The sequence below is a fragment of the Mizuhopecten yessoensis genome, unplaced genomic scaffold, assembly GCF_002113885.1.
Source record: "Mizuhopecten yessoensis strain PY_sf001 unplaced genomic scaffold, ASM211388v2 scaffold9987, whole genome shotgun sequence".
Taxonomy (NCBI): domain Eukaryota; kingdom Metazoa; phylum Mollusca; class Bivalvia; order Pectinida; family Pectinidae; genus Mizuhopecten; species Mizuhopecten yessoensis.
The window spans coordinates 607,525-633,727 of record NW_018408322.1 but is presented as its reverse complement, the minus strand read 5'-3'; the positions used below and the strand labels follow the sequence as shown (position 1 = coordinate 633,727).

At 35.1% G+C, this 26,203-nt stretch overlaps 1 protein-coding gene across 1 annotated transcript in view; it reads left to right on the top strand.

Annotated features, from left to right (window-relative positions):
• The first annotated feature begins 2,558 nt into the window (after positions 1–2,558).
• Positions 2,559–26,203, top strand: part of LOC110459244 (transcriptional regulator ATRX-like) — a 39,110-nt gene continuing 15,465 nt past the window's right edge. Inside the window, exons 1-19 of the mRNA XM_021511410.1 lie at positions 2,559–2,676; positions 4,677–4,705; positions 6,409–6,533; positions 6,986–7,075; positions 7,637–7,758; positions 8,537–8,717; positions 9,236–11,095; positions 12,710–13,078; positions 14,594–14,733; positions 15,435–15,492; positions 15,979–16,162; positions 16,430–16,652; positions 19,201–19,404; positions 21,606–21,759; positions 22,287–22,396; positions 23,137–23,286; positions 24,061–24,238; positions 24,855–24,992; positions 25,693–25,868. Of these exons, the coding sequence (XP_021367085.1) occupies positions 4,677–4,705; positions 6,409–6,533; positions 6,986–7,075; positions 7,637–7,758; positions 8,537–8,717; positions 9,236–11,095; positions 12,710–13,078; positions 14,594–14,733; positions 15,435–15,492; positions 15,979–16,162; positions 16,430–16,652; positions 19,201–19,404; positions 21,606–21,759; positions 22,287–22,396; positions 23,137–23,286; positions 24,061–24,238; positions 24,855–24,992; positions 25,693–25,868 (4,491 nt within the window). The 5' untranslated portion in view covers positions 2,559–2,676. The remainder of the gene's footprint in view (positions 2,677–4,676; positions 4,706–6,408; positions 6,534–6,985; positions 7,076–7,636; positions 7,759–8,536; positions 8,718–9,235; positions 11,096–12,709; positions 13,079–14,593; positions 14,734–15,434; positions 15,493–15,978; positions 16,163–16,429; positions 16,653–19,200; positions 19,405–21,605; positions 21,760–22,286; positions 22,397–23,136; positions 23,287–24,060; positions 24,239–24,854; positions 24,993–25,692; positions 25,869–26,203) is intronic.

The following is a 26,203-nucleotide window of genomic DNA, read 5'->3' as shown; positions in this document are numbered from 1 at the left end:
ACAGCGTCAACACATTAAATGTTACAGCGTCAACATATTTAATGATTCAGCGTCAACACATTTGATGATTCAGCGTCAACACATTTAATGATTCAGCGTCAACATATTTAATGATATAGCGTCAACACATTAAATGTTACAGCGTCAATATATTTAATGATTCAGCGTCAACACATTTGATGATTCAGCGTCAACACATTTAATGATTCAGCGTCAACATATTTAATGATATAGCGTCAACATATTTAATGATATAGCGTCAACACATTTAATGTTACAGCGTCAACATATTTAATGATTCAGCGTTAACATATTTAATGATATAGCGTCAACATATTTAATGATATAGCGTAAACATATTTAATGATAAAGCGTCAACACATTTAATGATTCAGCGTCAACACATTTAATGTTACAGCGTCAACATATTTAATGTTTCAGCGTTAACATATTTAATTTTATAACGTCAACATATTTAATAATATAGCGTCACCATATTTAATGATATAGCGTCAACACATTTAATTATTCAGCGTCAACACATTTAACGTTACAGCGTCAACATATTTAATGATTCAGCGTCAACATATTTAATGATATAACGTCAACATATTTAATGATATAGCGTCAACATATTTAATGATATAGCGTCAACACATTTAATGATTCAGCGTCAACACATTTAATGTAACAGCGTCAACACATTAAATGTTACAGCGTCAACATATTTAATGATTCAGCGTCAACACATTTAATGATTCAGCGTCAACATATTTAATGATATAGCGTCAACATATTTAATGATATAGCGTCAACACATTTAATGTTACAGTGTCAACACATTTAATGATTCAGCGTCAACATATTTAATGGAATAGCGTCAACACAAAATGTCACAGCGTCAATTATATAATACATGATCAAGGTATTAATTCCGAATTACCTTTGCTGCCTCAGACAATTATTTTCAGACACATCGTTACTCTTTATCAATTAAAACCACATCCCGCTGAATAATATTATATGCATTGTAGATATGGAACAAAGAAAAAAAATCAGATTATTTTTTAATCTTAAACCTGATAATATCAAGTGTTTTGCACTATTTAGAGAAGAAAGAAAATGATAATATAAAGGAGTAAGAACGAAAACAAAGATGGATAGGCATCTCAGAATTTTCTGTATGTATACATGAACTATTGTCAGGGATTATTGGTACTATTATTACAATTATTTTACATTTCAGTTGTGTAGTTTGCAGTTTTCTTTCCCATTATTATTTTTTATTATTTAAATTAGAGAGATACGTTTCACCTGTACCTGCAGCGATGTGCATTTGAGTTTTGTAAATATCTTTAATTAAATTTTTCAAAACTGTTAATTTGATAGACCACTTAGCAGACATCAGCTTTAAATCTAGAAAACCTAGAAACGTTTTATAGAAAAGATTCTTTATTAAAACCAATTGAATTAGTAACACGAAAATGATACAGCAACACCCTTCCAAAGTCTTCTAAAACTATACGTTCAGCGTTTTCTAACACGGGGGAAAATAATATGAAATAAGCATTCTTTTTACATGCACGGGCTCTATCGTGCAACGTATATATATATATATATATATATCGAAAAAAATAAGGTTAACGACCGACTAAAAAACTAGCTGCTTTCACCCTTCACAGGGCTCTTCAAGTTTTTTTTATATATATATATTATATAACAGAAAAATTCTCAACAACGAGTCTTCCAACGGATCGACTTGACATTATAATAATATATATACATATTGACATTTGCGATTTAATTATCAGCCGTATGATTATGCAGACGTGACTGAAGATTTTCCAACCAGTATTCTTTTGAAGAAAATTTACATCGATAACATGGTAGAATTAACCGCGACGATCGATTTGGTACAAGGCGTGTGTCTGATATATTTATAGCCTATATGACCTATATGGGACACAACCACATGAGATCAAGGATTAAATTTAAGTCCGTGATGTGGCTGTCTAATATTTAGCTTTAAATCATAGTTTAATATAACCCAGAGATGTTTACGTTACCTAATGAAATCGAAGAAATAAACACACCTGAATAATTGATCGATCCTTGTTCCGGCTAGACAGCTATGTGTATACAGGTTATTGTTCTAAAAATAGATTGGGGAAAATCCTGAATATTCTGCCGGGGTTTTATGAAGAGGTAGAAAAAACGATTTCTCTACGTCGAAGTGCTTTAATCACATATAAAATGAATTAGAAGAGATACACTTAAGTGAACTAAGGTACCTTCAGGATTACTTTTGTTCAAAAGTGTCGTCCTAACGTCTATATTTCTCAGATAACGTTTGCTAGCGTACCGACGTTGACAGCTTCTCGGACCATCAAACGACGTTATGAGCCAGGTATGGTCAATATATTTTTGTGAAAAACATTTTCCCCAACCAAGTGACCGTGACCTATTTTTTATGCAAATTAAATGTTAATGACCTCTGACGTCATGAATAAATTATGCAAATTAGTTTATGATAACGAGGTCATCACGTGACCAAACGTCATCGTCTGTATGCCGCCATTTGCAGAGAACAAGAGAGAAATGGCAAACTAATCATAAGTCGATCTTTTCTCCATCTCTTCATCGAGACGTTGAAGTCTTGGTGTCTTCATAACAACAGTAAGTATACATTTGCTTGTTCTGTGTGTTTTCGGGATTGTGCAGACTGTGGACTATAAACATGGTCGGTTCGATTGCATGGTCAATTCATTCGTGTTTTAGCGCCATCTTCGTCCGAAAATAAATGTCGCGGATGACCGAATATACATGCATTGTGTATTCTGTGTTATACCGTGAAAAGTTTCAGTTAAGTGTAAAGACGCACATGTTTAACTAGTATATTCGGTATGTTACAAATACATGCCGATTTCCCATTCAGATCGTCTCTGGTGAAAAATAAACACAACGCAACGCACATGCACCGGTGTGTGATAACCAGTATGATGGCCTTTTGGATCTTGACTGAAGATTTTGCAACACAAGTTACATAGATATAATTCTAATGTTTAAAAAAATGCCTCATGGATTACACATATAGGCAAATCATAATAGTGATTAGCTTGTTAAAAATCCCCATTCATCTCCGCTGATCTCTAAACAAGATGTTGCATTGTTAGCTTGAGACCAATATAGCATGTACGCCATATAGTGTTGGGATTGAACACATTGTTCTGACCACACCGCAGACATCTTCAAAATTGGTTGTCTTTCAAGTAATGCCGACAGTTTTGACAGTCACTCAGTAAAAATAAATCTTTTCTGAAAAAAAATCTTCAAAGTATGTTGATAAATGATGTAAAATCAATCCATTAGTGAAAACCTGGCAAATATCTGAGCAATGTTATTGTTGGGTGAATTTAAATTTGGGGGGATTCTGATTCTTTCACAAATCACAATATTCCCATATCTACTGCTTAACTCACCACATTTGACTTGTAGAAGTTTCACTGTGCTACAGAATTCAATTTGTTTGTCTCATTTGTGAAATTACAGAGACCATACCTGCCAATCCCAGAGATACTAAAAGAGGGTACCTGGTGATGACCCTCTTTTGAAAATAAAAGAGAGGGTCATATAGCGGGTTTTTTTGCAACAAATATAAGAAAAATAGATATTGAATTAGAACTTAATTATTGTTAATGATGTAAAAGTTACATTCTACATTCATTGAACTGTTCTTCCAGCAGATTTAGCTGATCCTCATCCACAATACCAAATTCAAAGCTTAAAAAATAAATAGATTTGTCAACAACACAACTTATAAATTTAATTCATAATAATATATATGATACTGTGTTTTCACAGGCATTTTTTATGTCAATTGAAATGGTTCTGACAATAACTTTATAAGATGTCACATTCTGCTCATATAAAATACCATTTTGTTTCTGTCAATGAAAATGGTCCTGACAATAAGAAGTTGCACCCTATTCATATAAAATATCAGTTTTATACGAGTAGGATTTGAACACTTATTGTCAGGATCATTTTGATTGACAGAAACAAATCATCAAATGCCTGTGCGTGTTTTTGAATGTCTTAGTAACGTCGTTTTTAGCACCAGATCAAACTGAAATATGCGATTAACAAAGACTAGAGTGTAGATTGCACGAATCTTTTCTTTAAGCATTTCATGTAGTAGAACCTGCAAGTCCCAATAACGACTTCTTCCTTCAAGAAGACCTGTTACCTTTAAAATACGATCTATACTACGTAAATACAATTGTAAAAACAACTCAATTATTTGTTAAAACACCTCACTAATTACTTGTCGGTAAGTTCAGTAACAACAGTCTTTATATAAACATTTGTAAAATCAATTTTAGTACGTATATAAACAACTCACAACTTACCTGTCGATGAAAAACGGAAACAGGAAATAAATCGTCTTTCTTATAACAAAGGATGGAAAAGTCTTAGAGAATTCCGAGTAACTTCTAATATATGAAAAGATTTCGGGCAAAAACAGGTGAAATGAATGAAATCCGGGTCAAACTCATAACCTGTCGGGGGAAGGACTAAAATCCTCGGTTTAACCTGAAGATATCGGGTCACTTGGCAGGTATGAGAGACTTGTATAAAATGTGGTTTTTACTAACTAGCTTGTTTTCACCTTTCAGATGTCTTCTAGAAGTGGATCTTCCAGAAGGTAAGTGAGAGCAATTTTTTCACCTCTTTTGACAAGGGCCTGTGACTTTGGGCTAATATAATGCACAATTTTTAGGGGGAAACACAATATTTGCATAGGGAAAATACATCAGAAATAATCTAGGTGATGAAGAGTTGAAGACCCCAAATTCTCTTTAAAAAATCACTGACCAGCGTTTTAAACTTCAACCAGGCTATGTGTAATAATAAAACAATATATTTAAATATACAAAATTTATACTTTTTATACGCTCGTCAAATTTGACAGAAGTATTATGGTATGGGGTCGTCAAAATTTTCTCCTATATTTTTTATAGCATGTCAGCTAACCACTCTTAGAATGATGCAGATCTCATTTCAATGTAAGAAAGTGTATAGCACTATATGGCGTTCGACGGGCGTAGATGGTTCTGCCCCACAGTACAAAGTTTTAATAGTTGACATTTTTATCAGCACATTGTTTATAGGAAGCATGTTGATATTCTCCAATATTCACGAAAACCTTATTGGCTTATGGAGAACTTTCTGACTATCTACCCCAATTAAAAAAAAGAAATATTTTAAAGGAGAAAATCAGTTACTTCAAATGACTAGCTTTTTAGGTCACCTGAGCTTTAGCTCAAGTGACCTATTGCTATCCGTTTTCGTCCGTCGTCGTCCGTCGTCCGTTAACATTTTACATTTCAAACTTAAAGTCAAGTTCTGCTGGGCCGATTGAACTGAAAGTTGGTAGGAATGATCGCCTCATGGTCCTGACAAAGTGTTGTTATTTTTCGGGTCGATCAGAAATCCAATATGGCCGCCACGGCCGCCATTTTGAAAACCTATTTCAAACTTAAAGTCAAGTTCTGCTGGACCGATTGAACTGAAAGTTGGTAGGAATGATCGCCTCATGGTCCTGACAAAGTGTTGTTATTTTTCGGGTCGATCAGAAATCCAATATGGCCGCCACGGCCGCCATTTTGAAAACCTATTTCAAACTTAAAGTCAAGTTCTGCTGGACCGATTGAACTGAAAGTTGGTAGGAATGATCGCCTCATGGTCCTGACAAAGTGTTGTTATTTTTCGGGTCAATCAGAAATACAATTTGGCTGCCATGGCCGCTATTTTGCTACTAAGTTCTAATAGGCCGATCTCACTTAAAATTGGTCTAGGAATGATCAGCTCATGGTCCTGACAAAGTTAAGTTAACATTATACTATTTTTTACTCAAATTGGTACATATTTCAACAACAAAAATAAATACTGTAGACTCAGGTGACCGTTTAGGCCCATGGGCCTCTTGTCTATTGATAAGCTCCTTAAGTTTATTTTTTCACTAAAGCAAATTTAACAATGTTTGTGAACATTCAAAAAGCCTACAAGGAAGGTCAAATACTACACATGCTTAAGTGCATAGATCTATTTACTACATAATTTTAGCATTCCTCTACAAGTTTTGTTGGTTATCAGCTCTCAATGATGTCACCTTTAAGAGTTTTCTGTTGATGGAAATTGTCTTTTGACACTTGTCACTTAGTTAAAGTACTAGCATTACAGAAAGCTCAACTGCCACTCGTACAATCCTCAGAATTATGAAGAAATATTAAAAACTCTAAACTTGTTCACTTCCACTAAAGAACTAAAGAAAATGAAAGTTGATATGCATGGTGTTACCTAGGTAACATAAGTAGCATGTTCTTGTAAACCTTGTTGTATCCACAGAAAACCTGCACAGGTCAGTCGTGCAGTATTTGAAAACTCCTCGGATGAGGATGATGCTGGGAATGGTAAAAAAGAAAACGGGGACTCCCAGTCAGAAGAGGATATTCTAGAGGAACTGCCAGAAGGTAATCATATAATAGCCATCTTGTTATGGGATTGAACTTCACACAATATGTATGGTCTTTGGCAATAGGACTTTATCACCCCCACCACCACCACCACCAAGTGGTGATATAGAAGGATCTGTTTATCAAGTGGATGTTCTAAACATCTTAAAAGCATACAACAACGAAAAAAACTCTGTTTGCATTTTTGTTCTTGCCCTAGTTTTTATCAGTCCCTCAAAATTTGAAACTCTGATTAGCTAAACTTAAGTTTTAATGAAATAAAATTTGTGCAGATTGCTTTTCTGGAGAGTTAATTCCCATGATTCCCTATAACACATATATTGACAATGGTGTGGGATCTCTAAATGTATGTGTTTTGCCCCTTTGTATATATATGTAAATAAGCGCATTTGTTGGTCTTATTAGAGAAAAGAAAATACACAGCCGTATCAAATTTCTTTGTTCCACAGGTACAGTGGTTGTCAATCCGGAACCAGTTGAGGAGAAAAACCCAACCTTCAAGGGACCTGAATTTGTGTCAGGAAAACGAAAAAGCACAGGTAACAAATAATCTACTATGTATATATGTGACTCATTTGTAAGTCCTTGGCGACTAAGTATGTCTTGATTTTGGTATCATTCTTCAGTTGGTAGATGTTCCACATTGATTTTAGATGAGCAGTATATTTCAGAGACTTTCAATATTCTGAACCCACAGGTACTAAGTACACTCATTTAGGTGTTTTGTCAAATAGTGATACCTACATTTTAGGTTCTTAAATAATAAGGATTTAATGCAGAGATCTATTTTGTTTGCTTATATACATGGTCATAATCTTTTATTAAAACAATCGCATCTTAAATTGTACGATATCAAATACTGATGTTTCCATTAAGTATGGTAAAGCATGCATTAAAGTTTTCATTGAATATGTAAAAAATAAAACTTAAACCCTAGTTGCTCAGGTACTATGTTCTTGGAGCACTTAGACGAGCAGTGTCCAATAATCTATCGGCACAGGTCTTTAAGGTGAAGGTATTGAGACAAATATTTTCAGAATTGTTTTTTCAAAGTGAAACTACTGACAAGTGTTTGTATGTAAACATTTTGTTGTTTGTAGGTATCGTTGATGCCAGTGGCTTAATGGCCCGTGTGACCTGTACGGCCTGCCACAAACAAATCAACACAAACAAGAAAGGGTCTGCTCGACGACATCCTCTCCTCAAAGTCCTCATCTGTAAGGTGAGCTAGCACCACTGTCAGCAACTCCAGACGTAGAAATTAGTCAAAGGATACAAAAATAGTTTATACAAATTTCAAGGAATATGTGAAACACTTTGTATAATATAAAGAATTTTGTCTGGCTGGATTCTTTGCAAAGTGAAATTATTATTTTTTGGTCAGTAACCAGAGCACTGAATTTCTGAGAAATTACAAGAATCCATTTTCTACACAAGAAGATCATGGATGATTTTTTTTTAAATGAAATAATGCAGATAATGATATCTTTATTCTTTTTAAGTATTTGATAATTTTTCTGTGATAAAAGACAATATTACATACCTTATTTCAATCCTAGACAAATAGGTATCACAAGTTGTTGTTGCTTTTTACGTTCCCCTACATAACTGTGTAAAGGGAGATAACTTGTGAATTGAGGTTTTGCATATTTTGAAATTTTATTTAAGTATTTGAAAAAAACTAGCAACTTATGATCAAACATTTATTGTTTTGAACTGATGATTTCCATTTTTTTAAAAGTTGCCGTTGTCTACAAACTTTTGGTCAAATACGTCTTCCAAACACTTGTCAAGTGTCTATTGAAAAGATCATGGACAATGCTTTTGGTTTTCTTACACAACTTGTTAGTTTCCCTATAACCCGGTTACCAATTTTGAAGACAAACAAAACAAGTTTAAACAAATATTTCTGTTAATCCCAATAAATGTTCATCATTTTAACAATGGTCTTGTGATATTATGGATCTGAAGTGTGTATAAGGATGAACTGTTTGTTGCAGCGCTGTCGTACCTATTACGATAGTGGCCCAATACAGAAGGACAAGGATGGTCTGGATGAGCAGTGTCGGTGGTGTGGAGAAGGAGGACGTCTGTTTGGATGTGACTTCTGTCACAATGCCTTCTGTAGGTCCTGCATCATACACAACCTAGGGAGATCAGAACTAATGCGTGTTCAGAACGGTAAGATAGCACTTAAATTTAAAATAAAACAGCAATCAATTTGTGTTATTTCAGAGTTTGTATCTCAGATATGGATGTTAGTCTTTTAGTTGGCTGTCATGGCCTCTTGATTGACTTAGACAATAGCTGTTATAACTTTTGTTCCATTTTGCCAATTGTCTAGGATTTATACAAAGGGAAGAATAGTTTTGGGAACCAAGATGGCTGCTATGGCCTCTAATTCTATTAGTTTTGTAAGAAAAAACATGAGAAAAGAAGGTAAATAAAAATCTAATCTCTGTAGTGATAAGATGCCATGCAATTCCAAGCCAGAACATTTTTGCCTAAATCAGAATAGAATCGATAATTAGGGCTAACATGTTTTTGTATTAGGACTTGTATCCTAGAATTCGCATTAGTGGTTACCATGGGAACTGGACAAAGATATTAAATATCTCTAAATAATGGATCCAGGAATAAACACTCTTACTGTTAATTTACTGTTCTGAGAAGTTTTTCCATGTTTTTCTGTTTTTCAGATGACAAGTGGAAGTGTTATGTGTGCAATTCTAAGGCACTTAGACCACAGCGGCATGAGTGTGAGGCAGTGCTTGAGCAAATTAAGAAGGAGGACCAGAAAGCAAAAAACGCCTTGGAACGAGAAAAAGAAAGAGAGAAAAATAAAGATAAGAAGGATATCCCTTCCAGTAAAAACACTCCTTCTTCAAAGTCTAGTGACACAGCAAAAAACACTCCTTCTTCAAAATCTAGTGACACAGTTAAAAATCCTCCATCTTCAAAATCTAGTGACACTAAACAGTCTATTGTGAAATCCACAGGTGGAAAAATAGCCCCTGGTATTAACCCCAAGGTTGAAGTAGTAGTGGTTGGACCAAAAGTACCCATTGCAATTCAGCCCAAACCAATGCCCAAGAACATGCCATCCCAACAAAAGCCACTTGGGCCTGCACAACAACAGCTCAAAAACCTTTTGTGTATGCCCTCTGTTCCGCAACAGAATGCGCTTCAACAAGCACCTGTACACAGAATGATGAAACAGCAGCTGCCAATGTCAAATCCAGTGATGGGTAGAGTGGGGTTTGTATCTAGTCTTGATCCAGTATTGATTACTCTTCCCATGTTGATTGAAGAATTCAAAAAGAACATAACACCAACAACAATTCCACAAGTTCTAGCTAAGCTGATGAGTATTACAAACTCTCTAACTTTGTTGATGTCATCGATTAAAATGAACATCATGGACAATCATATAAGTTCGCCACGATTTGAATCTGTTAATGCCATGAGCTTGCAGAGTCGAAAAACAGCAGTCGACTGTTTAGTCAGTGGGTTGGAGCTCTTTCTTCAAGAACTGCAAATCACAACAGTAGGCGAGTATGTACCGCCACCCCAAGAGAAGAGTGACTTTAAGGGGGCTAATGGTTCTGCTGCAGATGTGTCAACTTCAAACAATTCTGGCAATGCAAATGACTCAGAACCAGAGGTGGTAGAGATAGAGTCTCCTACCAAACCGATGCCCGACATCAACGATCAGATTATAGTAGAATCTGATTCAGAGGAAGAGGTAGTACCGGTTAATATGGATGTTTCTCAGAAGGTTGATGTAACAAAAGAAAATGATGAGAAAAAATCTGAAACTGACAAGGAAATGGAAGAAAAACCGACAGAGGACAAATCATCCGATGATGAGGGCATGGAAGTAGAGGATACAACATCTAAAGATGAAGAGGATAGAACATCTAAAGATGACAAGGACACAACTGCTAAAGCTGACAAGGACACAACTGCTAAAGCTGACGAGGACACAACTTCTAAAGATGAAGTTAAAGAAAAATTGGACAAAAAGTCCAAAGAGAAAAGTCCCAAGAAACAGTTGAATACAGGAACAGAAAGTCCCAAGAAACCTAAGAAATCTAGTGATGAAAAAGAGGGAAATGATAATGTTGACTCTGAAAATACAGAGGCTCAGTTAGAACTGTTGAAAGAGCTAGCAGATGAGTTAATAAAGAATGGCAAGAAAACGGATTCTGAATCTGATGAAGAAAATACAGAGTGTGAGGATGAAGATGATACCAGCAATTGTCAAAATAAAGAGCAAAGTGATGAAGACAAAACGGAAAATGTTGTTGAGGAAAAAGAAAAGAATGACGATAGGAAATCTGAAAGTAGTAAGGTTAAAAAGGGTAGGGACAACAAAAAGAAAAATGTTAAAGATGATGAAAAAGATAAACAGAAAAGTGAAAACGAGGAAGAGGACAATCAAAATAAACCTGTGTCCAGTGCAAGCAGTAATGATGAAAGTGATTCAGACAGTGAGAATAGTGATGAATCTGGACCTGCTGCTAGGAGACGATTAAGGAAGAGGAAGGCCAAGAAAGGTAAACAAAGACAATTCTGAAAGACAAAAGATTTATTGCTTTAAAAAATGCCTATAGATCTTTATGTAATTATAATAGTACATGTAAAATCTAATACATTTTCAATATTACATTTATTGCATATACTTGTAGGTCTTACAGGGGCTAACAACTCTACTAAGGGGTAGTTCTGTGGATAAAAAGATTTGTATCCAGTTTTTATACGCCCGTCAAATTTGACAGAGGTATTATGGCATGGGGTTGGCCGGCCGGCGTAAACTTTTGTTTGGCCGGCAATCTCCTCCTAAATTTTTCAACCGATCTCTTTGAAACTTTGTATACATTATAACCATGATATGAAGTTGTGTCTCCCTTAAAGAAATTGATTCAACAATTTTTGCAAAAGTTATTGCCCTTTGTTCATTTCAGTATTTGATTTTTTGTCCGGAGATTTTATCCTACATTTTTTATAGCATGTCAGCTAACCACTCTTAGAATGACGCAGAGAGATCTTATTTCAATGTAAGAAAGTATATAACACTATATGGCATTCGACGGGCGTATATTGTTCTGCCCCGCGGTACGCTTGTGGTTATTTTCATAGCTTAACCAAGAAGAAAAATGACAGTGTCGTAAAAGCTATTCTGCTAACCTTAAAAAAATTAGATTTGTATATTTAAATAAGATTTGGCATGATTCACAATTTAATAGAGTTGAAATTTACAATCTATATATGTTCCAGTACACAAATGTGTTGTTAAGGCAATCTGTGAGTATTTCTGCTGTATTACTTCCAGAAGATGTCCGTCATAAATTTACAGGTTACACAGTTCAACATTTCAATTTATTATATATGTAGTCGTCGCATGGTTCAATCATATCCTGATCACAAGTGCTTAGAAAGTAGTGATATTTATGGCTGGTAAAATCAAGAAGTGTTGACCTACATTTTGGACGATTATCATGTACTGATTAACTATTCCAGCTCTTGTATCTGGTATAGTATACAAGACAGACTTGGAACCTTTTGTCTTTACCTGTTAGGTAAATGACCCATAAGACTGATTTCCTATGCATACATTATGAACTATCTTACATACAATAGAAATGAAAGCAAAACTTTCAAACTGGAAATGTGTTAGACATGAATGCCCTAGGCCTTCTCCCACACAATTAAGGACTAAAGCAAGGTCACAGAGGTCAAGATAACAAAAAGGTAAACAACAAACTGTATATAAAGAGAAGCAATAGTTGGTGAATTTGCATGACTTTAGTCCATAACCAATCTAGATGGAAAAACTTAACCAAGGTCACAGAGGTCATGGTCACTAAAATGTCATGCAAAATGTCCCCACTCATAAGGCAAATAAGCATGTGAATTTGTATGACCCTAGTTATAACTGGCTTAAAGGCTAGCTGGTCACTGAAACTTAGGCAGCCGAACAAGGGTACCTCAGGACAAGGGCAACAACTACAGCACTACTTTGTTGTGTGTATAACTATAAGTTTTAAGTTTTGATTTTATTTCTATTACATACAAGATAACAAAATCAATGTATGCATAACATGAAACAATGCCACAGAAAATCATAATAATTTGCCATGTTAAAAGTTTTATTATCACTATCATTTCAGAAGATGAAAAATCAGAAAAGAAAGGCAAAGGGAGTTTGAAAATACGTCTGCGACTACCTACCAGGAGTAAATCACAACAAAAAGAAGAAAAGAAAGGTGAGAGGAGAAGCAGTCGTTCAAAGACGGCAGAGGAGTCCCAGGATTCTGATGATAAAGATAGTAGATCTAAAGGCAAGGACAAGAAAAAGGGTGTGGAATCAGAGTCTGATAATTTTGACTCTGACTTGGAGGACGAAATAGATAAGTTAGCAAAAGATCCAAAAGTACAGAAAAAGAAAAAGAAATCCGAGAAAGAAGAAGAGGAAGAAGTAAAACCAAAGAAAGGGAACAAGAAAGGAATTAAAGAAGAAGAAAATAAGAAATCTAAAGGTAATTCAGATATGTACTGCTTTCTCTTAATATATGCCTGTAAAAATTGTATTTTAAAGCTTATGATATGCGTGTATGAATTTTAAGCCATCAATATCACCAAAACGAGAGGGGATGTACAATACTTTAAAACAAGAGATTTTTCAGAGATTTTTCATAAATTTTCCTGTCTTTTGTCCTTAAACAAGTGAATTCAACTCAGTGAAAGTATGCATGATTTGTGTCTTTTGTCTTTAAACAAGTGAATTCAACTCAGTGAAAGTATGCATAATTTGTGATTCAATCTCTGGGCAAATTGTTTTGTAACTTAAGGTCAAAAGTTAAAAGAACTTGTGTGAAGCAAAAATGTATATATTTTTTTCTTAACATTGATTCGGCATGGAAAGAACCTAATTATTTCATAATGCATACATGCCATATCTAACGATTTTGGCGGGAGACTCACGAAAAATAGCCTTTCAAAATGTCTCACAGCGTGGGACCCATTTTTCACGCTTTTTATTTCAAATATTTTGATCTCACGAAAAATCTTCCGATGTAATATCCGCCAATTTGACTTGGTATGAAATTGGTCTCTGACACGAAAAGAAACGAAATTTGGTCAATCTTTGTGAATAAACAATAGCTACATGGATTCACACTGACCTTGGTCACTGAGAGGTCTGAAGTCACACGCCAGCTACTTAAATTACAGGCCAGACCAATTAGCAGCATATATAGGTGTGAAAGATCTGAATGGGCCCGACCAGCCGATTATTGGGGCATGGCTTGGTGACTTGCTCACCGATGTGTGAACTGTTAAGCAATTAAATCAGTGACCCCACATCAAGTGGGGGCTAGTTGCTAATTAATATGTGATGACAGTTGATGTTAACATTAAACAGCAACTTAAGAGCTGTTAATTCATTACAATCAAAAACATGGTTTACCAAAACGGAAATGTTGGAGGTGACTATAAAATTAATATGACATTGAATCCGGAATTCATTCTCTTGCCGTCAGAATAAATAACATAAATAGAAGAAAACAAGTTTCTTTAGAATTAGATATATATATCAAAATAGTAGTTATTGGTTATTTTTTCCCAACAAATTAATTTTAAATTTTCCCAATGTTTTGACATATATTTTTTTCGAACCTGGGTTAAGAAGGCCGACAGCCCTCTAGAATTTCTTATTTTTTTAATTACTCTGATTTTTTGCCTTTTATGTGATTTATTTACTTTTAAATGTGGATAGCTTTATATGGACCGTATCGGTATGTCACGTGTAAACCTTCCTAAAATCCTTTAAAATATCAATAAATCTTCAATTTTGGCTCTAGCAAAGTAATTAGAGGCTTCAGAATAACACAAATGATTCAATACTATGTTATATGCTATATAATTTATGTTTTAAATGTCTCACAAATTTTTCACGAATTCAGAGATAAAATCTCACTAAAAATAATCACTGATCTCACTATTTTGCACCGGAAAGTTATGGCATGTATGATAATGTATTGGTATAATTACAGGCAAGGAGGAGGAGAAGGGGGACAGTGACAGCAGTGAAGGTACAGATAACTATGATCCTGGGGAGGCTGCAGAAGAGGAGGAGGAAGAGGAGGAACCCATGGACACTGTGGATCCTCCCCCAGACCTCTCAGATAAGGGGGTAGGTACAATCCAGCTATTGGTCTGAAGAAAAAGGAGGTATCACATCCAGTTATTGATCCACCAAAAGAAAAAGAATAACAAACAATTGTAATTGCTCTTTAAGACTGCAAGCTCCATCTGTTAAGTCAAGCAGTCATCAAACTTGTGTATACATCTTCAGGAGTACTACACTCCAACGTGGTGAATGTAGGTCACAAGACCTATATTTTCTGCTTCGCTGACTTAAGTAAAACTTTGGGTTTAGAATACAACTTTATCATTTCCATCTAAGCACCCCCTATGAGAACCCCTCCCCCTTTTTCGAGGAGACTTGAATTAGTTAAACCCTTTTCCCCTACCAGACCTGACCAGTTCAGTCAATGATCTTCAGAGTAGAGATTTTTGTATGGTGATTGTCGCTGAACTTACTTACCATGAACCATTTGATTTCCAAACCTCCAGCCACACTGAAATGTTTATAATGTCTTTTGGTGATAACAACAGTTGAATTTGCACATCTTCTATCATAACTCACATCTTATTGTATTAATAAGCCCCCCTAATATTCCTACCATTTTTACATTTTTTGTGCTCTGGAAATGAAAATGGTTTTAAAACTTGTGATTGAAGTTCTAGTATAAAACAAAATCAACTGATATACATCAGTTACAGATTATGCTCAAATGAACAATACATAATTTGCATTTGATATAATTTCAGAATTCTTCTACAGAAGTGGAGGGTAGTGATGAAGACAGTGATGACAGTAGTGATTCTGGTGAGAAAAACCAAAACCAAAAACCGCAAAACTGTATATATATATATTTAGTCATATTTTCAAAAGGCAGCAATTTCTGAGGACTTTCACAGAAATTATTTTCTGGGGGGGTTGAACAGCAACTGATATAAATTTCTATAGGTGGTTCTTTGTCTGGAAAATTAAAAATCAATGGGTGGTTGATTTGACTGAAATAGAATCGTATATGTTGCCCTTTTTGAAACACAACAGGCTATATTGCAGGTGCATAAAATGATGCATTGTGCAGTATATAGAACAAGTTCAGTTTGGGAATTTTTTAATAGGAATTTAGATAACCTCACCTATTTCCATTTGAATGGGGCAAACATTTGGCCCGAAAAACAGGCAAATAAGGTGTTCAATCTAGAAAAATAAAATGTGATATACAGTTTTGAATTTTTGACCAGGCTGTCTTTTAAGTACAGTGTAATTATTTTTTTTAATTGGTTGATCTTTCGGTTGTAGAAGTGATCATTAACAGTCCGAAGAAGAAAAAAGGTGGAAAAACTGGGTCTAAGAAAACTAAGAAATCAGAGTCTTCTGACTCTGATGCACCCAAAAAAAAGAAACCACTGCGCACAAAACTGCTAGATGCAAAATTGTCGGAGTCTGATGATTCTGATTTCCAGGTATCGAAGAAAGGAAAAGGGTATGTTTCTTTAATATAGTATGTGAACAAGAGATTTTTACACAACATTGACAGACTTCTGAATTACATAGGAACATTGAAAAGTCGGTTGTTATTTTTGTTATATATTCTTATCTTTAATATAAGGCCGGAAGAAAAAAAACATTGGAACTGTTTTGGGGGGAAAAACGCCTGTTTGTCAATTCATACACTTGATCAATATACACACATTTCAAATTTTGGTGATGTTTTATTTTCATAAAGCTATACCATTGTTTTTATGAACAGTAAGAAAAGAAAAGCAAAGACAGATTCATCGGAGGAGGATGAGTCGACTGAGGAGGACAGTGATGCCAAGAAGAAAGGACGTGGTAAAAGGTCTGCTGTTTCCAAACAGAAGGAAAAGGGCAAAAAGGGGAAACAAAAGAGACGACGTATAAAGATAGCATCAGAGTCCTCTGATGAGAAGATGAGCACAGAAGGAGAAGAAGAAATGAAAAAGGAGAAAAAGGTTTGTGTAAACTAGTGCCATGTCTTGGTATAGATTTGAAGTAGTTTCAGTATTATGAACAATGATCAGTCTACCTTAAGGCCACACCAATTTGATCTTTCGTTCGCGGTGGCCACCCGCACCTTACACATCATAAGGCCAAAAAAAATTGATTACTTGGTTCTCAGGCCCGTGCGCATTGCCGATTTTATCGTGAGTGCCAGCTGCCATCTTTTAAAAAAATCAGAAAATTGGTCCGCATGTCGTTTTTACTTATTAGTCACCCAAGTCCTGAAAACGTTTGAATAAAGGTAAGGATTGAGATACAGGCTAGCGTTAAAATGATAAAGACTTACAGTCTTGTGTACAAATGGCGCTCATTTCGGAACAAATAAGAATGGGGGGGTTCGTGATTGTCGTCTGAAACATCGTGGGGGGATTTTCGGAGGCTTGCTCTGTGACGGGTCTCTACACAACTATAAAAAGACAAGGTAATGTCCACAATGAACGTTTTACAAACTACACAATCAAAAAAAAAATCGCCCTCATCTCGTTTTTGCCATGTTAAATAAAGAAAAAAAATACCGCCCTGCCACATCTATTTTGAAAAAAAAATTGGCCTGAGAACCAAGTAATTAATTTTATTTGGCCTAATTGAGAAATTTATAAATAATTTTTTGCATGCGCACGTCGCTGTAATCGGCCGCTTCCCAAATAATCAGAATAATTATCTGACCGGTTCACATGATATTATACTCCGCAATCACCGTCACAACTGCGTTTGTTGTGCTTTAATATTAGTTAGTTCCAACGATTAAGCGTGCTTATCACATGGATGTTTGGCGGCGAAGTCAAAATCGTTCGGAAAACGTAAAATGGTAACATGAGTGTCTTTATCGTGTGTGTTAAGAGGGGGGCTTGTAATATATTACTATTTGAGAAGGTGATTCTGTATGAGAGTTGGTAATTTAGCCCACCTTTATCAGATGAGGGGCTGTTTAAATCGCCATTTGTCCGTGGTCCATTCTGCTGTCCGTCCGTAAACAAATTTTGTTACCACCATTTCTCAAAAACTAATGAAGGGATCATGGTTAAACTTAGTAAGTGTCTGTCTAGTTGTGTTTGTACTGGTTCAATAGAAAAGAAATGTTATTTTAACTCTATTAATTCCAGACAGGAACTATTATTAGTATTGGAAGCTGTGAGAGACAATTATTGACTTTATTCAGGTTAATACGGGTATTTGTCAACCTGAGAAAGGTGATATTCCCCTCGGCCTGCGGCCTTGGGGAATATCACCTTTTTCAGGTTGACAAAAAGAAGATTATGTTTTTATTTTATTTTAACTCTAGTCATTAATGACAGGAATTATTATTTGTTTTGAAAGCTCTGATGCTAAACAAATTGTTTTGTTTTGATATGCTTTTTGTTGTACATGAACAAAGTATTTAATAATGAAAACCAATTAGTGGAATGTATGTGCGGTACTGTGCCAAAAGTCGAGATTATTGTTTTTTCTCCATTTAAATTTCATACTATTTTAATATTCTTGTTGATGTTTTTCAACTGCTGTATTGGTAAAAAGACAACAATGACATTCACTTCTGGAACAGAATTGTTTTTATTTCATAACAGATTATTTAGTTGTGTTGCTATACAAGTAGTATTTTTATCAGTCACATGTGTTACAGTGTACAACATCATAAAGAAACAGCCATCCGAGATAAAACGTATTTTTTTTTATATTGCTCGCCTGCTTCTGTGTATTGTAAAAAATATTTAAAAATTTCGCTCGCCTGCGTTTTGTCGACGAAGGAAATATGTATTTAAAAACACACAAAAATCGCTTGCTCGCTCCTGTTTTAAAATTTGGGTTCCCAAAGAACTAAAATTCAAATTGGTGTGGCCTAAGTAACTGATGATGATTAGTGATATATATTTACATGTGCAAGAAGGACCATAATTAACTATCTATCAAACCTTCCTTCCTTTTCTAACATACAATTGTTACCAGATGTTTAATGTTAAAACATAGTAATTCTTTTTTAATAACTCTATATGAATTATTGTCAAAAAACAGAAAACAGACATATTATTCTGACAATTAATAAGATCTAAAAAAATATTATATGTTTCGGGTTTTATCCTGTAAAAACTTACGTTGGGTAGGTAGAGAAACATTTTATTACATATAATACAGGTTATATTGAACAAGTATTATTGATCTTAAAAGTGTGCGTCTACAATTGGCTCAAAAACCTTGAGATAGACTGTCAAAAAATAAGGTTGGTACTGGTAGGGATACCAGCAACATACAATAGGTATTTTTTGGTTGTATCTGATATGGTCACATGAAATGGTCTTTCATTTTGTGATGTTGTTTGAAATTATATGAAAAGGAGTTATATATTGATTTATGGGATGACCTTGATCATCAGTTTCCCCTATGTCTCTGTGGGAATATGTTTCCTAGCTATATTTGACAATGGAAGACGATGCATTCTCAAGTCAGTCACACTAAAATTCCTTTCATTGTAGTTGCAACAATATATAATTATTTGTTTTATAGAAAAAGAAGAAAAAGAAAAAAGGATCTAGTTCGGAAGAAGACGGATCGGATGATGATGAAGATGAAGATGGGGAGGGATCACCATCCAAGGGCAGAAAAAAGATCCGTAAGATCAAATCCGACAAGAAATTGACTGATTCAACACGCAAAGCTGTCAAGGCTGAGCAGGAACGCCGAAAGAGAATTACAGAGAAGCAAAAGGAGGTAGTATATCATTGTTGGTCATTTATCAGCTTACCGTATATGATCCAGGTACCGGCCATTGGTCAATTATTATTTTTCCGGGAACTCTGGCTTTCCTCCACCGTCAAAACCTGGCATGTCCTTAGATAACCATAGCTGTTTATAGGACAGAAAACACAAAAAACGTATATGACTCGAGGCCCAGACATTGCATGGTTGGAAATTTGTCTTCCCTCATAAATTGTGTATTTAGGGTACATATCCAATATTAACACCATGTATTGACTTGTGTTGATCGAAAGGTTTAGATATGAACTACATGTCGTAAGTGTGCAACTGGGCACAATTCGTGTCCATATATGTTTTGATTATGATACAGTGGAATCCGCTTATTAGGATATTCTATTTGCCAGAGAAAAATATCATAATAACCGATCAAGCTGTTTTCGATCGTTTTTATGCTGTCTAAAACGGAAGTGAGATGCCCTATATTAATCAGACATAGATTGATGTGGATGCATGGAAAAATATAAATACAAAACGATAAAGTAATAATTGAAATAATTTGGTAATTGTAATTTATATCGGCGTGTTCTCAAAATTTGAGAAGATTTCATTTTGCCGTCGTAATGATCAGTATGTAAATTCTACTTTCACTTTCAAATAACTTCGAGTATATTCCTAAGCACTATCTATATAATCCATCCTAGCTAACGATATCGTAATGTTACATTTTGTCTCATAAGCATAAAAATATTTTGCCGCGCTATGTCAATTACGATCACGTGACAATCACATGCCTTGCAAGTCGTGCGGTGAAATCAACTTGCAAAGAAACAATAAGAATTAAAAACACAAATATTCCCTTTTTAACAATAATTGAATATTTTATTTAATGTAAATTGTAAATAAAGCAGCCGTCGTTAGTTGTTTACGACAATAACATTAACTTTGGATCAATTTCTGGCACCATGCTGTCAGGGCGCTATTGTCCCGATTTTGACACTTTTTCAACAGAGACACAGGAAAATCAACTTCTTAAAAAAAAAGAGAAACTATTGCTTCAGTGATTAATAACACACATCTTTCTTCTGAAGTAATATTTTCATTGAAATCGGCATGATTTTATCACATGACGTGTCAAGGTTACTTTGAATATATTTATGCTCGTTTTCTTATCAGAATTTATGTTAGAAAAAGGTCGGTAGGCCTAATAATTTCAATTTGATACACAGTCCTACAGTGTATTTTAGATAGCAATTAACTGCATCACCCATTTTGTTAAGACTGAAATGTATGACAAGCAAGCAATGGTCCATCTATTGTTTTCTGCTGACTGGGGTGAAGCAAGGTGTGAAAAATGTACCCGGAGTGGACAGGTGATCACCTCGGGCGATGTACAGTTAGCCGGACCTTTTGTTTAATTGTCCAGGTGTTTCACATGGACAACTTACCTGAGTTTTTACCTTGTAAAATCCATTCACAGCAGAAAAAAATATCATAAGCAGGGTCCCACCTTTGACCATATCATAATATACGAAAAAAAAATGCTAATTAAAGAAGGAAAAAATTGGTGCATGGCAAAAATATCATAATAAATGGGTTCCACTGTACTGAGTGTCTGTAGAAAATGTGCCATTATGTCTGTTGTAAGCTTGAAAGAAAAATGAAATTTGTTCTGGGTTACAATTCATACAGAATTAACACAATGGGCTGTGTCCCAAATATGAATAATGCATACATAACCATATTTCTTGCACATAATCCATCCGTGTATTTACGCATGTCTATTTTTCGTAAGAATGAAGAGTAATTTAGATGTTGCTAATGTAAATTATAATTGAAATAACAAAATTTCACCCATTGTAATTTTACATTTTAACATTACTTCATTTCACATACTGAGTGCCAAAGTTTGATGTCACTGAAATACTGAGATTTTTGCCATGATGGTTTCGTATTTGAGATTTAAATCTCGTTCAGTTGAAGGACATGGGGTATATACCTCAATCTGTCTTTACCATCTGTGATAGTATCATTGTTGAAACTGCAAAGTGATGAAATTTCTTTAAACACAAAAATTGATAAAAAAAATATCAAAAGTTCTGGTCATCAAATCAAAGTGTATTCAAACACCAACTGGAGAGTATGCCGCAGTCATAATAGAAAGGATGTTAAGTAAGATTTCACTTGTACTTTAAATAATTTCCCTACAATTTCAGTTCAATAACGTTGTGGTGGAAGACGACCCTTCATCACCCACCAAATGCCCTATCACAAAACAGCTGGTCCTTGAGTATGACAAAGAGACCAAGGAACCGTTGATAGAGGTTGATAAAAGGCTGATCACCAAACTGAAGCCCCATCAAGTTGAAGGTAAGTTCTATTCTTCAATGCAAAGACAAATATTGTGTACAGGCTATATGACATTTTGGTGAGGTTGTGAAGTGGCGGCATTGTCAGCGGTGGTCCCCACCGTCAGATGACCTTAGCTGTTGTGAAGACCTACCACTCGAAGCAATCAATCAACAGGTCCTGTGCCTGGTAGTTTTACAGCAGAAATTATGGAGGGGAAGGAGCTTTTTATAAGGTTCAAAATTCACCCGAAAAATATCACTGAATCAAAATTTTGATGGTTTTCATTGATCAAATGTCTTGCATTGATTGATATCTGCATTGAAACTTATTTCATACCAGTGATGATTATGCTAGGTCGAAAAAGTGCTTTATTTTCTAAAAAGGAGGAATGTCTTCCCATTTACTGCTATAATTATTTTCTTAATTCATGAAGGAACAGGTTGTTGGGTAGTGAATAAACGTTTTCTTGTCCTTTCTTTATATACCATACTTTGCTCGTTAATTTCCCTTTTTCTTTACTCAATGATATTGCTTATGTGTTACAGCTGCACAGTTCATGTGGGACTGCACCATTGAGTCTGTGGAACGTACGAAAAAAGAGAAGGGAGCAGGCTGTATCCTAGCTCATTGTATGGGCCTGGGCAAGACTTTATCTGTAAGGTTTATGTTCGTTACATGAAGAATTTTGGAGAACCTGTTTTTGTGCTTCGAGCATGGCACATTGTGTTGAATAATTCCATATATATAAGTAGTCCAGAAGATTTGTCTATGATTTAATTCTCGTTCACTTATTCTTACCTTTGCTCAATAACATACTTTGGGATATTTTGGATGTGGTTATGTTTTGGTTTATTTGGCGAGTGGAGTGAATGAGCCAAAATAAATCACAACAAAATTTCATGATGCCAGATTATGAACAATAACTAACTTCCATGGGCTATATTTTTCAAATAGGTTGTATATTTATGGAATCTGAAAACAACTTGTACCTTAATGATATGATTTCAGTGAATATCATGTACTAGACATAAACAAAAGCTATAGATGATCAAGCAGTCAATTTAGCACACAGAATCGTCAAAAAGCCAAAAGTTGACGCACCAAAATTTCACTTCCCCGTTTTGACCAAAAACCATCAAATTTTGGCAGTGCCAAAATATCCCCTGAAACTTACGTTACATGAACATCAAAGTCGTGTATGAATGACTACCGTAAGCTACTTTGAGCGTTTGTGGTGGTCAGTGCTGATTTGAAGGTGACCTTCATGTAAACTGATGTATTTGTTAAAGATTTGTTCTACCTTCTATGTTGGCTTATGCATTTGAAAACATTGTTATGATCAGAATTCTTTTAATACTGATGTTTTAGTTAAACTGCTGTTGTTTCTTGTTTAAGGTGATAACATTTCTACACACTGTGATGAATCACTCGGATTTGACGGGAATCAAAAAGGCTCTGGTGGTGGGCCCTCTCAATACAGTTCTCAACTGGCAAAATGAGTTTGAAACCTGGCTTAGTGGTGAGATGGGAGAGGAATTTTATGAGGTAAACTGGCAATTTTCATCAATGAAAGAAGCTTATAATCTTGCAGAAAATGAAAGCACCAGGCCAAACATTTTGAATAGGTTATGAAGTCAGATACGTGAAGACCTTCATGCTGTATGTATGGTACCTGATTGTGCCATGCATGTTCTTTCCGAACAAGTTCCACATAACATTAATATAATCTGTGGCATATACTGAAGACAAATTTAAAATGTGAAGGGGAGGGGGGTTAAGGTAAGTAGGTAGCTGAAAGGATAACCCTAAACTCATTAAAACAGATTCATACTAGTCTTTGAAATGTTTATCATAAACTTCTTGCCGGTTGTGCTTTATGAACCTAGGTACAATTAAATTCAATGCAATTAGTCATCACATGGCATAAGGCCAAACAAATATAAATTGTGTTTCCGCTTTCATTCTCAGAAAATGTAGGGTAGGTAGGCAATTTGTTTTATTTCGAAAAATATTTTTACTATGCTTATATAGAGCAGGAGTTCTGACTTTAACAGTGCATATCACTAAATGCTAATAAAAACTTCAGGCTAGACAAACAAATCTAGGGTAGGTAGGTACCGAGGAACCACAAGATTTTTGTTAATTTGACTCAAGTGCGTTGATTTAAAACTCCTTCAGCAGCAGTACAAAGAGTCGAGTACCTGATCTGTATAAAATCTTTGTCACAATAATACCTTAGCGGAAGACAGTAGCGATGTATGGTATAATGGTATTGATGTGACGTCTATTAATGGTGTTTCTCACTGTTGTTTTTGCCAGGTTTTTGAGATCTCCAGTGTGAAACAGAATGTCGCGAGAGCTGACGTGTTGAAACACTGGCACAAGAATGGAGGAGTGATGATAATTGGTTACGAGATGTTCCGCAACCTTACACAGGGCAATCACTGTCGCAGCAAAAAGCTGAAACAAATATTTAGGGAGACATTGGTGGATCCAGGTAATCGGTTTGACTTTGCTTTTAGCCCCATTCCTGTAAATATTAGAAATCCAACAATGATCAAACTTCACATTTGGATACATCTTAATGAGAATAACACCAATATATATCCACTGTAGGTCACTGTGACCTATATTTTTCACTCGCTGACCTTCGATTAGCTGAATTTTCATGGAAGCTCAGCCATATTTATGTTTTACAAACATTTTCTCGTTCTACTACATTGTTTCAAAGTAAAAACTTGTGAACAGATGTCTTTTGAACCTGAAATCAGATTTATTACTTTGAATGATTTTCTGTTAGTGATTGGGAGTAGGATTATGGTATATTATGTCACTTTGTTTTTTTATTCACCTAGATCTGGAATAGGTTTATGGAAATCAAGCTTGCAAACATTTCTACATTACTTTCAAATGAAATATTTGACATGTGTTCAGTAATTTAACTATCTATGAAGAGCATTGTTCGCATGTCAAATACAGAACAATTATTGAATAAAAAGTTAGTTTCTGTTTATTAACGCACTATTGTGCTGCAGCTGGTGGACCAGAGCACTGGTTTTTGCTACATGACATCAGCAGTTCATAAAGAGTTTTCCAATTTTTGTTTTCTGCAGGTCCCGATATCTGTGTGTGCGATGAAGGGCACATTCTCAAGAACGATGCCTCTGCCATTTCCAAGGCTATGAACCAGATTGTAACATTGAAGCGGATAGTCCTTACCGGAACTCCTCTCCAGAACAATCTAGTTGAATGTAGGTTTACACTTTAATAACATAATGTATTAAACTTTTCAAAACCATATGTAAAATTGGAAGCATTTTTAGTTTCAAACTTACGGCTGTTTATCCAATCGATTAAACATTACGGAAGGCCATATCGATGGGATGGACCCTATTGATGATCATGGTCAAAAGTCAAGTACATGAATAAAATTTGTAATTTCTGGTTAACATACCATGTTGCCATCATCGCCTTAGCAACTTAATTTCTAAATAGATTTTGATTTTGGTAGAAATAAGTCAAGTTTCATTACATGCCTGTTTTGATGATTTGATAAGACTAGTTGAGTCCAACATGAATGGTGATAGCAGTTCCAGGATTTGATTTTGTTCTGTTCAGTTCCTAAATCTTTGTCAAATATGCTCTATCAAGTTCACCAGACAAAACCTATTCCGTCTTTGCGTATTGCAGAGTTATCTTCTCTTGGGAGCAGGTATTGATTGTTACGTCATTGGTTTGTGTGAGAAAATGACGTCGTTTTCTCAAAAATTGATGACGTTACTCTCACAAACAAGTGACGTAACAATCAATACCTGCTCCCAAGAGAAGATAACTCTGCAATACGCAAAGACGGAATACATTTTGTTAAATTCTTGCATTCTTTATATAATATTTTTGAATTTTTGTTCAGCAAATTGCAATGGAGAAAAAATGTCCCTTTTTTCTCTCCAGATCACTGCATGGTAAATTTTGTGAAGCCAAACCTTTTGGGGACAAGAAAGGAGTTCTGTAATAGATTTGTCAATCCCATCGTCAATGGACAGTGCACAGACTCGTCATCTCATGATGTACGCCTCATGAAACGTCGTGCACACATAATCCATGAAAAACTGGCTGGATGTGTCCAGGTAAGACAGTTTATTCAAACATTGACAGAATCAATGGTAAACAACCTAAAATATCAAAAGTAAACAAGCATTTAGCAATACAAGATAAATATGGAGACAGTGTTTTATCACAATACTCTTATGTTTGAATTAAAACCATAATAAAAAAGATGATAAGGGTTGGTTTTAAAGAGACAAAATATCTTGTTTAAAGATGATAGGACGTCACTGACCAGGGTTTAGGAAAAGTGCCAACATACTGCCGTAATATTATAAAGATAAAGACAACAAGTGCAAAGAGGGGACGGCTAGTCTGCCATGTTTGTTTTTTATGCTTATATTATAATACCAGAATT